The sequence below is a fragment of the Harpia harpyja genome, chromosome 18, assembly GCF_026419915.1.
Source record: "Harpia harpyja isolate bHarHar1 chromosome 18, bHarHar1 primary haplotype, whole genome shotgun sequence".
Lineage (NCBI taxonomy): Eukaryota > Metazoa > Chordata > Aves > Accipitriformes > Accipitridae > Harpia > Harpia harpyja.
Genome location: NC_068957.1, coordinates 24,842,707 through 24,855,469, shown reverse-complemented (window position 1 = coordinate 24,855,469; position 12,763 = coordinate 24,842,707). Strand labels below are relative to the sequence as shown.

At 45.9% G+C, this 12,763-nt stretch overlaps 2 protein-coding genes across 2 annotated transcripts; one reads left to right on the top strand and one right to left on the bottom strand.

The window, feature by feature from the left end:
- Window positions 1-3,548: 3,548 nt before the first annotated feature.
- TAF9B (TATA-box binding protein associated factor 9b) lies at window positions 3,549-7,402 on the bottom strand. Its single transcript, XM_052813960.1, has 7 exons — window positions 7,245-7,402; window positions 7,080-7,161; window positions 6,737-6,873; window positions 6,528-6,662; window positions 5,627-5,708; window positions 4,931-5,044; window positions 3,549-4,466 (listed from the first exon to the last, which is right to left on the bottom strand). Exons 1-7 carry the CDS (start codon window positions 7,293-7,295, stop codon window positions 4,300-4,302), a joined length of 768 nt encoding a protein of 255 aa, XP_052669920.1. The 5' UTR covers window positions 7,296-7,402; the 3' UTR covers window positions 3,549-4,299.
- A 3,979-nt stretch (window positions 7,403-11,381) lies between these two features.
- LOC128153730 (growth hormone secretagogue receptor type 1-like) lies at window positions 11,382-12,673 on the top strand. The gene has a single exon (XM_052813369.1). The coding sequence runs from the start codon at window positions 11,921-11,923 to the stop codon at window positions 12,671-12,673; it is 753 nt and encodes a 250-aa protein (XP_052669329.1). The 5' UTR covers window positions 11,382-11,920.
- The last annotated feature ends 90 nt before the right edge of the window (window positions 12,674-12,763 follow it).

Here is a 12,763-nt window from a genome sequence, read left to right as displayed (position 1 = left end):
GCAGGAGCTGTTCAGACATGCCTTTGATGTTTATTAAAGGATAAGTGGATGGTTTCTCTTAAATAAAATTAGTCCCAACATGAATGAGCAATGTAACTTTCCCTTCACTCTATTGTGAACTTGTTCCTTTTATGAGGAGGGGCTGGAGCAGAGCAGGACTCTCTGCAAACTCTTGTGGGGCTGTAGTAGAAGCACCGTTCATACTGTACATGGCACTGCTCTCGCCGATAGAACCATGCAGTGTGGTGCCTGTGAAAACTGCGAGCCAAGACACAATCCCGTGTCGTCACACGTGGTCCGCTCAACAAAGAGCTGTTAGCTGACTGCTCTTCTACATTCAGTCATCTTTCTACTTACCAAGCATATAAAAGTCCCTGATTGTTGCAAGATGTTTGTTTCAATGTTCAAACAAGCTTGTAAGTTGTGAGGACTTTACCCAGCAAAAGGGCATCCACCTCATCCCACAAACCTTCCCATCCTTTATGTGAGGCCTTAGAAACTGTGAGTCAGGATCATTTCGTAGTTGAAGAACAAAGGCACGGCACAGAGGCAACAAATCTTTGCGCAGTGAAACGCAAGGTAACAAATGCCTGTGGTTTAAGAGAACTTGTCCTATTCCTAGACAGGATTATGAAACAATCCACCCAGGTGGTTGGGAGCTGCAAGCTCGCGGAGGGGTCCAGGCAGCAGCCGAGGTGGCAGGTCTCTCCTCGCCTTTCCCCAATGCTTGTGCCTCGCTGGAAGGCATGGGAGAAGAGCAGCTGCCCAGGACAGCCGTCCGCTTTGACCGACGGGCGTTGGTTTAGCCTCCGCTGCTGGAAGAGGGTGAGTTTTGTGGACCTGAAGCCCGGTTGCGCAGGTCTGGCCAGCCTGTGCCCCGAGCCACAGCACACCTCTGGTGTGACAGGGCAGGGACCCCCCCCCCCCCCCCCCCCCCCCGTAAAAGAAGAAAAGCTGTAAATCGGAAAAATGGGTGTTTTTCTGAAGTATTGCCTTAGTCGCATCCCCTCGTACCGCCCAGCTCCTCCTGTTTGGATGCTGGGTTGACTAAGGGCTGCGCTGGAGACACCAGGAAGGTGCTTTCCCACCCGGGCAGGGAGGTGGCGTGGGCTGCACGGGCCCCCCCGGAGCACGAGTCACCCCAATGCCCAGCACTGTGGGACACGCTTGGGGCTTAAATCAAGGTGAGTATCTTCATTTTGTGTTGGTGTGGTACCGGGAGCCCAGCAGCAGCTGAGGAGCTGCCCTGGGGAGCAAGGGGGCACCCCCGGATGGCATAGCCAACATCCCCCCCCCGTTATATATTAAATATCATATATAAGAGACTTTTTTTTTATGTATGTGTCTGAGACTGTGTGTGGAGTTGTAGAGTATATGTGTATAAGAATACATGTCACTGCGTGAACAAGAGAGAGAGTGTGTGAGAATATGAATTTATTTATACATATATTAGACTATTACATATATATATAAGAATAGATGTCTGTGAGCATTGGGTGTGGCTGTGTATATTTTATATATGCAATAGTATATTATAGATTATAGTATATGTCAGATAAGATGTTACATGTTTTAGATATATAAAAATCTGTCTGATGATACTCTGTGTATAGAGAATGTATAAATATAGAATCATAGACTCATTTAGGTTGGAAAAGACCCTTAAGATTATCGAGTCCAACTTTTTATTAATATATATATATACACACACACACAAATACGTGTATAAAAATGTGTGGTTTACATATAAGCTATGATATATGAGCATTATGAGATAGTGTTATATGTTCTCTATTACATTACATTTTTTAATGTTATATTATATATTGAATATATATTTTTATCTATATATTTATCTATATCTTTTTTTTATATATACACACCCCCCCAATGAAAGGGTGTCTGAGACTTTGTGTGCATGGAGTAGAAAAAAAAAATATATGTATATAAAAAGCATATGTTTCTATGTGGTTTAGATGATACACTATATATATATTATATATGTATTATATATGTTAGATAATATATCATATATTATGTTACACATTATATAGTAATATGTGATGTATTATTTGCTATGTATTGTAGATATAAAAAGGTTCTCTGAAATACTCGGGGGGGGGGGGGTTTATGCATGTAATATATAATTGTAAATAATGTCCCAATATATAAGTATATATAATATACAACATAATTATGTATTATATATCAAATATAAATCTGAATAACAGACTACATGATACATAAAATATAACATGGCATATATAATATATGCCATATATTTTGTTTTGTTATATATTTTTACATATTATGTATTATTATTTTATACTTATATACAAAAATGAAAGAGTGCCTGAGACTGTGTGTGCATTTATAGAAAGAGTATATAATGTGTGTGTAAAAAATAGGTGACAGAGTGTAAGAGTGTGTGTGTGTGGGGGTGGCTGTGTAAACTAAGCCTACATGCATATGTATGTCTAAATATATATGTATATGAATTAATTATTTTAAAAGGTGGGGTGTGTGAGAAGATATCATGTAGTTTTATTTATCCATATATATATTTGAATAGTATATATGTAAGAATAGTGTCTGTGAGAGTGTGGATGTGTATAATTAAAAAAAATACATATTACATGTTATATATGTTGTCAAATGTATGCTGTATACATTATACATCTATATAAAAAGGGTGTCTGAGACTATAAATACATTTATCTATATAACAGAATAAGTGTCTGCATGAATGTGTGTGCATAATAATAAAAGTGTATATATACCTATATATTATATATAAAGGGTGGCTGAGTGTGTTTATGTGCATGCATAATTAAGTACTATATATTTGCTATATACACACACTATATTCTATATATGTATATACTGTCTATATAAGAATAGCTGTCTTCTAGGGACAGCTAGGGATGCATCTGAGAGCATATAATACAATTATATATGTGTGTGTATACATACATATATATAAAAAACCTGCCAATATATACACACACATGCATATATATGTGTATATATAAAACCCCAACAAACCCGGCGAGGTCCCCGGGCAGTTGTGCGTGTGTGTAACACAGATCTGTTCCAGCTGTTTCTACACCCACATAAACAAGGTGTCTGTGGGGAGGGGGTCCCCCCAATGTCTGCTGCTGCCGGGCCCCTCAGCCTCTGCCGGGGCTTAAAAGCTGATATATTCAATTATTTGTGAACCTTTAAGGGCTTCAGTAGGAAATGGGAGTTTTGCATTTGCAACTGAGCCAGAATTCATGCAAGAGCCCGCCCCAGCCTCAGTCATGTCACGCTCCGCCTGAGAGCAGAGGTAGTAGGAAAGGCAATACAAGCTAAAGCATTTACCAAGGAGATATTGTTGTAAAAACACACCACTTTAATATATAAAACAATAAAAAACACATTAAAGTGATTATCCAGTCTTTTAGTAGAGCACACTTAGGATCCTGCTGCACAACAAAAGCATCCGCAGGTACCAGAGGCATCAAGTCAGACACGCGCCGTCAAACTCCGGCCATTTGCCCTTCGCCGGATCCCCCTGTCTGCCACGATGACTGTGACACTTTTTATTCAATAAACATAGAAGCACAAGCTTAATAAAGTGACAAGCAACAGAGGTGCAGCTCTTTCTTTGGAAATAAATAAAGAGCAAATCTCGGCTGGGTTTTTACCTCTTCTCTAACTTTAAGCTCCAGTTGTGGATACTGGTGTAGGTGTTAAGGTCAACAGAAACCATGGGTTAATGGATACCACAGGTCAGCCTAAAAGTAAGTTTTCTCCAGAAATCCCCATCTCTACCTTTTGTCTGCATTTCTGCTGTTAAGAGAGACCTTTCACACCCACTGGAACTGCACATGGAGAACAGTGTATGCAACTAACACAACCTAGAAGCAGCAAATGTATTTGGGGGGGGTCAGGGAAAAGGCTGACGTTCCCCAGTTCCGTCCCACCTCACCCAGAACTCTGATGTTATCTGAAATAAGACATGGATACATCCGTTTGTTAGAAATAAGGTGACAGAAGAGGCACAAAGACTGTTCTCCTGTGTAACAGTGACCAGTGCTCACCAGCGCTGCTGAGGTTCAAAAGACAGTATGGGCCACAGGAAAAGATGAGTTGCTTTTTCGTCTTTCCACTGGCAGTGATCTCTCTCTCACTCCACACCCAATGCATATTAACAGAGTATTTACACGCTCTCACGCAGTTTACAAAGAACTCTTGGCAAAACCCATCAGACTCAATATGAATCGCTGAAGAAGGGAAGGGGATCAGACAGTCTCTTCACAAATTATCATAGTCGTCGTCGTCTTCATGCTTCCTTTTCAAGGGATTTGATTCATTAGCGGTATTCTGTGATGATACCATATTTGTAGTAATAAGAATGTTCTTTGGTCCAATTAAGGAAGGATTAATGAGAACATTCTGAACTGTCGGAGTAGTTGGTGTGGCTGTGAAAAAAAACCCAATGTCACTGAACAAAAAGCTTGAAAAAAATGACAGCTGATTTTCCCCACACTGGAACAGAACTTCCAACCTAATAAAGCAGTGTGCTACTAGAACATTCCGGGCTGAAAACCCTGGAATGATCCTGAGAAGATAGGAAAGTGCTGGCAGGGTCAGCACGGAAGAGCGAGAGAGCACAGAGATGGCAGTTAAGGTGTAAGGGAAATCTGCCTGTATCTTCTGGTTGAAACCACTGTGCTAGAAACAGGAATTAAAACTAGAAGTTACTGGAATGACCAGAGAGAGGACTGCCTGCCTCAAGTAAGGAGACACAAAAGATTAGCAATATTAAAAATCAGAAGAGGTGAAGGTAACTTCCCACATTATTACTATAAATTAATAAATTAATTTCCATTCTACTAAGAAGAACCCCCAAAAGTGCTGCTGATCTTTACAGCTTGTGTTTTACCTGACTTGACTGCTGCCTGAGAAGACGGGATCTGTACGGTGAACCTCTGACCGGTCAGCGACACTGGAGTGCCAACTTTTGTTGAGACAGACACTGTTTGTGCTGAAGGTGTACCTGAAATTCAGAACAACTCGGTCAAAAAATAAATTAAAAAATAAAAATAAATACTTGCACTTGTAAATTTGCATTCAAAGTGGAACCTATTATTTTCAAAGTAGTGGGAATATACAGGAGCGTACTGGTACTGGATATACACGAGTTGGCTCTTCAGGCAGAACTGCACATTTACTCAAGACCTATAAAATTCTAGGCTACAAACACACACACTAATATGTAAGTGCACGTGCTCAGTCATAAATGTTGGGAACCTTCTAAAAATGGATTTTATTTACTGCTATTTGTAGTTCAGGATAGCGGTCACATTGAGGAAAAAAAACTCAAACTCATGTAAGTTTCTTGAATAGCCTCTTCACTTATAGAAGTTATCACAAATACAGGAATAAAAACACAGAATGTCAGTAACGTATATACGTATTGAACACTACAATAAGCTTTCTGAAATGAATTCAATTTTTCTGATGCTGTCAAACGATACTAAGTTCAGGTGGCACCCAACATTTCCTCAGTGGTATTACTCCTCATTACTTTTTCCATCATAGAATCAACATGGGAAACCCCAATTGAGCCGTTTCCTACCTAAAGTAGGAGTGCTGGGCCTGCTGCTCACAGCACCAACACTCAGGCGAGGGACTGTTATTCTCCCTGCAGAGGAAGAGACCTGTTGAGAGAGAACATTCGGTTTAGCATCCCATTAGGAATTAACAGTTCTTAACATGAAAACAAAGAAACGGTTCTTCCTACAAAACCACAGAGAGCCTATTTCACAGCAGCAACACACGATTTGTATGCCAACACAGAAGTTCTCAAACTTCACGGTGTGAACGTCACCGGCGTGAGCTGGAGAGCTCCTGGACGTGACATAATGCCGAAGATCGGCAGGCAGCTCACCGGGCAAACAGCACTCGGCTCAACCAGGTTCGTTTCTACCGGAAAGAGTAACTAGAACGTTTTGATCAACAATTATTATTCCACTCTACACCTAGCACCAAGGCATGTCCCATGTCAATACCTGGAACCTTAAGTTCAACTTTTAAGATTCTTTCTTTAAAATGGGGGAAGTAAACATGAAATCCTACACACTGAGACATTCAGTATTTTCCAGCAAGCAAAGGAAATCTTTTCTCTAAAACAGAAACAACTGAGGGGTAAGTACAAGATACTCTTCAATACCTATACTGAAGCCCTACTTTTGCCTTTTACAATCTGATATTCAACTTGACAATTTTGCTTTAATGCTAAAAAATTCACAGATGCATTTTATAACACACTTTGCATTTGAAACTAACTAGCAATGAGAATACCTGCAAATTCCTAGAGGTAAAGACCACCGACCTAGTTTCCAACACTCTGCTGCCGCGCACAGGTCAGTATTTGCCCACACATACCCTCCAGAGGTGTGGAAAATTCTTAATTCCAACAACATTCCTGAGAAACGGTGTGGGCGTTAGGTGAATCCTTCCCTACGCAGAGCCCTTACCTTCTTCTGTAAGGACTTCAGTCTGTAGTTGGGAGCTGTCAAGCAGTATCTGTCAGGCGGAAGCCTGGGTCCAGAATAAGGCTTTATTAACGGCAGCGGCGTCTGATTTTTCTGCCTTGCGATATCTAACAAGAACTGGAGAGACACGGTTACGTTCCCCCCTGTAGCCTCTCACCGTGTTCTGTTACTATCAACAGAGTTTTACTTACATCTCTCGGAGGCGGAGAGGTAAACGACTGGTCTGTTCGACACTGGATCGCCAGCCTCACGTCATCTGCATCCACGCTGGATTTCTTTGCGTGGCTCGAGTAAATTTTTGCGTCTTCCAGTATAGTAGTCACGTACCCTTCGAAAAAGAGAACCTCTCATTAAGGCCGGATGAAAACAAATAAACCTTCCCCCCCCCCAGCTGTCACCGAACACCCCCCCTTAAGACTGACAGGGACCCCCCCCGAGGACACACGGCTAAAACCAGCATTCCCCTCCTCCCCATGGCCTTTCCCAGCGAGGCCAGCGCCGCTGTTCCCGCCGGGCCCGGGCCCCGCCGCTTACTGTAGGCGAACTCCAGCATCTGGTTGATGACGCGCGGCTCGTACTCCGTGATGCCCATGTCCTTCAGGATCTGCGCCATCACCTGCAGGGCGGAGAGGCACCGCTCAGCCCCGCCACGCTGACCCAGCCCGGCCCGGGGACCCCCCCCTCAGCCCCCCGCCGTACCTGCGCGTCTTTGGGCGCGCTCTTGGGAGACGCCATCTTCGCCGGCTCCATCGCTTCCGCTCGCCCTAGAGCGGGGCCGCTTCCGGTCGCGTGACCGGGGAACGGCGAACGCGGCTACGGGAGCCGGGCGGGTGTTGCCATGGAGACGCGGCCTGGCCGGGGCGGGAAGAAGCCGCGGCCTGCCGGCGGCTCGTGGGATGCGGCTGTGGCCGCTGTCTCCTTGCTGTGGAAAAGCAAACAAACCCTTCGGCAGCCGCGGGAGAAACTCAGGGTTCCCCTCCCCGCGGTGGAAAGCTGGGGGGGGGGGGGTGAGGGGGGAGCACAGGCCTCACCTGTTACCGAAATCCGGAATAAAACTCCGTAACACCAATGTGAGGTTAAGAAGCGGGCACTTCGTTTATTGGCAGCGCTGGGGACACGGGGGATCGCTGCTCCAAAGGCGTGTCCCACTCGGTATCAAAATCCGTCAGTTTTTATAGACTTTTTCTGTCAGGTCATTGTTACGTAAGCTCTTTACATAAAAACACATACTATGCTCGCTCTTAAATTTAACCTTTATAATGATTGGTCCTTTGATTATATAACCTTATCAATGTTCTTATTTAAAAACAATCATTGCTCAGTTACACTTAGCTCTACTGATTGGAATCTTCGATACTGAAATCGAGATGGGAAGGGTAAGGGGGTTTCCAAGCAGCAAACTGGTGTCCATTACAGTTTCTTGAAACAAAACATAGAAAAACCAATAACTTCCTGGTGAGGTTTCTATGGTTAGCTATTTCAAACTTTAACAATATTAAGGTTTCTACAGTCACACATAACACAGTTCCTAAAGTTTCTATGGCTACATTTCAAACTTAACGATCTTATACATTATGCTTCACAATTTTACTTCTTAATCAAACCTAACTCTTCTATGTGATTAAATTTTTATTTCTTTACCAGAATTATTTGCAAGAATGGTCCGTGGGGTTGAGCCCCTGAGCTCCCTCCCCAGGTCAGACTGGTAGTGGGTTAGACAGGGCTTTTAGCCTCCTTTTCAAAAAATTACATTTCTGTGGTGCGGATATTCCTTTTGATAAAAATATTTGTGGAGACAAAGCAATGCGTGAGGGCACAGACCAAGTCCCCCAGGTGCGGGGAATTGTCCCCTGCCTGTCTTGCTGCTGGATAGTCCAACGCCAGCCGTTTGTCCCGTGGTGAAGCAGACGGGTGTGTTACTTCATTAGCGACTTTGATGGCCACTTTTTAAATCGTCAGCATTCCCAGGATTAAAGAAAAATAAGAGTATTGGCAGCAGGACTCTTTGAGCTTGTTTTCCCTGCAGCTGAAGGATCTCTACATATGTCCCATGCAAGTCTCATCACAAGTTTCTCTCTTACTTTCTCAGGCAAAACAGAACAACAACAAAAAAGTTTTCCTGTGATTTTGTCAAACAAACAGGGGCGTTAGCAGCATACCAGAAGAAGTTGCAGTAGTGTTGTCATTAGCCGTGACGATCCAAACGAAGCAAGGTCTGGAGGAAGATGCGATATCCGCACTAGACCAGCTGATATAAGGGGGAAGAGAAGCCAACCTCCTTTGAGAGCAAGAAGAAACAAACAGCTGTTAACTTGTGACCCCTCTGATTCATGCCTGTAACACATTGCAAAACATTCTGGCAGCAGTGAGACTCTCTCTCAGCTTCCCATCTATACCAAGGACGATGTTTAACACCTGGAAGCCATACACTCAGCCTACCTAGATGTGAATGCAACTTGCAAACCTGTCTAGGCCTCTGTATATATGTACTGAGATGGCGGCTGGCCCCCCCAAGCCGCAGGTTTGCCAGTGAGGGGGGGTGCCAGACTCGGCCTGACGGGGGGCAGAGGCAGCCCCGTGGCTGCAGCAGCAGCTGGAAGAGCTGGAAAACCCGCGTCCAGCACGTGCCAGCGCTGGAGGTGCAGGCGGCCGGAATGCCTCTGCTGAGGCTCTTTGGCTGGAAGCACTGTAGCGTCGTAGTCCAAGTCATTTGACTTTCATGAGTCAGAGTATATTACACAAAAACATCCTGCGAGGAGGGAACGGAGGATGAATTCCAGACACTGACCTTAGACAACAAACAAAACCCACTTCTTTTCCCTTGTTTTAGGGAAGAGGGGGAGGGGAGCTCTTTCACCAAGGGCTGGATGCAGGCTGTGGATCAGGCTGAAACTTGGCATCATCGGGCCAGCTGCCATCACTGCCATTTATTCCCGATGCAGTAAAAAAGAAAGATACTTTGTACTGCCGATGGGCTCTGGGTTTATCCCCAAGAGCAGCCAGAGACTCTGCCACCCCCTCCCACGATCTTCTGTCCGTGCCATGACTGCCTTCCCCACCAACCCTGCTGCACAGAGGTGACTTTCCAAGCTGAGCGGCACGACCAAGAGCTGCAGCAAATTGCAGCGTTTCTGCCTGGAAAACAGCGGCAAGGAGAAGACACAGAGAGCCGCTTTCCACAGGGGATATTTGTCCCTGAGGCCACAAATGCCTTCCGTGCGGACAGCTGAGCTGGAGCGGCTCAGCTTGCCTGGCTGTGAAAGCTTCCTCCCTCCTGCCAGTCATCTGGGGCACGGCCGTGCTGTGAATGCCTGCGTTCAGCGGGCTGCGGACACCGTGCCTGGCCTGAGTGAAAGAGCAGTCACCCTTCATCTTTGCTCACACACTGGGGTTTCTTTCAGCGTTGGAAAACAGGAAACTGGGTCACGGCGTGGCCAGGACGAGCACTGACTCCTCCGTCTGCCACCGCTGAACCGGGGACGTTCATCAAAGGCAACTGTCTCCCAGCTGGGAGGGATCTGCTCGAAGAAATAGGGCTGACAGCCGCACACGGTTCAGCCCAGGCAAGCATGCACTGGCCGGGGCTTAGCTCTGCTCAGAGTGCATCATTTAGATCATCAACACAGAGTTAAGCATTGGGAATTTCTTCTTAGATGGGTTTTGCTGGGGTGTTTAAAGCACAGCAAAGCAAAGCCCTGGCACACAGACTGCTTTTCTATTCCTGAGGTGTTCAGGTGCCTAAATCTCTTGAAAAAACCCTACAGCCAGTGCATCCACCTCTTGGAAACGGCAGCAGAAATCTTCCTAATGTTAGAACCAAGGCTCTGTCAACACAATGCAGTGACTGTGTTCAGCACTGATCTTCTGAGCCCACATCCCATATTATTTGGCTCTACAAAATGCTGGCCTTTGAATAGTCCTTCAGACAAGAAAAACTGCAAAGAGCAGAGCTCTGAGGAGAACGGAGGAGGTTTACTTTGTACAGGGTACCCCGCTCACTTCTGCCAGCACCCCACTTCCCAGGTTATGGAGGAATTTCCAAGGACCGTGGCTGGACGCATCCTGCTGTTGAGCTGAGCAGCGTACGCAGCCTCTCCCGTGCCAAGTGTCCCCGCTCTCTCCGGCTGCGTGCAGTTAACCTCCAGCTTCCCAGAGCCTTCCCTTGCGTTTTCCCTTGCGCTGGCCCCTTTTCCCCTTGCCTCCCCCGCCCTGGCGCTTTCCAGCTCGTCATCTCTGATCTTTTCTGAAGTGGAAAGTAACTCAGGGCTAAGTGTCGGACTGTCTCATTTTGAAGACTGATGTTCAAATAAAAGCTTTCCCATCCTATCTTAATAATGTCATTAAAGCACTGTCAGTAGAAATTTCTCACTCGGCAGCATATGCTGGGGAGGAGCTCAAGTGGGAAAGGCCCTAAGTAAACACAGAACGATGGAAAATTATGTAACTGGCCCAAATGGGCTCATTAAATTTCCAGTATCAAAGAACTGTTTTACCCTACTTGGTAACTGCAGGCACTTTTTGCAGTGTAAGGAGAAAAGCAGAGTGGCAGCGCATATTTAGCGCAGCATCATTAGCAGTGTGTAGGTGGAGGGAGGAAGATGGATGACCGCAGAACAGGCAGCAAGGGAAACAGCCACAAAAAAGTCTTCAGAAATTGTGCTGCATGCCAGGGGACTCCGGCACCCCGGGGACCTCCCGGCACACCAGTGTCATCATCACCGACGGCAGAAAAGCCATCCTGCAGGTGAAGCATCTTGTGTCTGCCAGGCACGGTGACCGCCTGCGAGCCTCCCTTTTCCTTGGCGGAGCCTCTTCTCAGCCTAAAGATTTCCACTCGTGATGCTCGCAAACACTGGAGGGAACTGGAAAACCGCTGAGTGGGTCCGAGAGGCTGTTCCCGTCCAGCTCCCGTCAGGGGGACTGCCTCCTCTTGCGGTTCCTCGGCGATCGATCCAGTGCCCCGCCGCCAGACCCGGCTCTACGCACGTAGTGGGATTCACAGGACTTGAAAGGAAATGCAAAAAATAGCCCTTTTCCAAACACCACGAAGCTAAGTGTAAATATCGGGATGGTAAATATGTTTTATAATGGTCAATATTGTTTTTAAAAGGTTGGGTCTGGCAAATACTGGATGTGTGAATCTAATGTTCCTTTACTTCTTGTAAAATGGACTAATCAGCACTTGGGTATTTATCTTCATCAGCTACATGGTTATGAGCATAATTTTGATTTTTTTAACTGATCATGTAAGAGTCACTGCCTAGACGATTGGTGCTTGGACCCTCGCTTCAAAACATGCCTCTCTCCTACTGTGACTCAGATTTCTGTCGAAGGGGAAGGCGAAGCCAGCCCAGACCTCGGCTTTGGAACCAGACATGGGCTCCATCTCAAATCACAGATATTTCAGAAATGACACAGATTCCTCTGAAGATCAGTCTTTTGCTTTGTTTGACATCCATATTTTGATGCCCATGACTATAATTTCCATCATCCTGTTTTTCTTGGGAGTCTCTGGGAATTTGATAACGATAGCCATTTTCAGACACTCACAGGAGATGAGGACAATGGTGAACATGTACCTGTCCAGCATGGTGCTGTCGGACATGCTGATTTTCCTCAGCCTGCCTTTGGACCTCTACCGCCTTTGGAAGTACAAGCCCTACATATTTGGGGATTTTCTCTGCAAGTTCTTCATTTACCTGAGCGAAACATGCACATACTGCACCATCCTGCACATCACCATTGTGAGCGTGGAGAGGCACTTCGCCATCTGCTTTCCCCTGAAAGCCAAAGCGACCATCACCAAGTGCCGGGTGAAATGGCTCATCCTGGTGCTGTGGGGCTGCTTCCTCCTGACCGCCAGCCCCATCCTCTTCCTCTTCGGTGTGGAACACCCCAAAGGCAGCCTGTCCCAGAAGAGCCAGGAGTGCAGGTCCGTTAAGCGCGTGGCCCGCATGGGGCTGCTCGAGATGATGACTTGGGTCTTCACCATTTATTTCTTCCTGCCAATGCTCTGCTTGACTCTGCTGTATGGACTCATCGGCAGAAAGTGCTGGCGGAGCGGGCAGTGGCTGCCGGGCTGCGGGCAGGAAAAGGTCCCGCACGCAGACTGTCAAAATGCTGGGTAAGTGGTTTAGAAACACAGTCTGAAGAGCCATCCTCTTTAATCACTCCCACGGGGTGTACAGCGATGGGGGGGGCGTGATGGAGAGGAGATA

Bases quoted from the DNA above. Each gene is read 5' to 3' on its own strand.
- TAF9B (XM_052813960.1), bottom strand. From the start codon at position 7,295: ATGGAGCCGGCGAAGATGGCGTCTCCCAAGAGCGCGCCCAAAGACGCG. The intron at 7,162-7,244 runs GTACGGCGGGGG...TCCGCCCTGCAG, and splicing joins GCGCGCCCAAAGACGCGCAG to GTGATGGCGCAGATCCTGAA. The intron at 5,709-6,527 runs GTAAGGGCTCTG...CTCTCTCAACAG, and splicing joins TGAAGTCCTTACAGAAGAAG to GTCTCTTCCTCTGCAGGGAG.
- LOC128153730 (XM_052813369.1), top strand. From the start codon at position 11,921: ATGGGCTCCATCTCAAATCACAGATATTTCAGAAATGACACAGATTCC.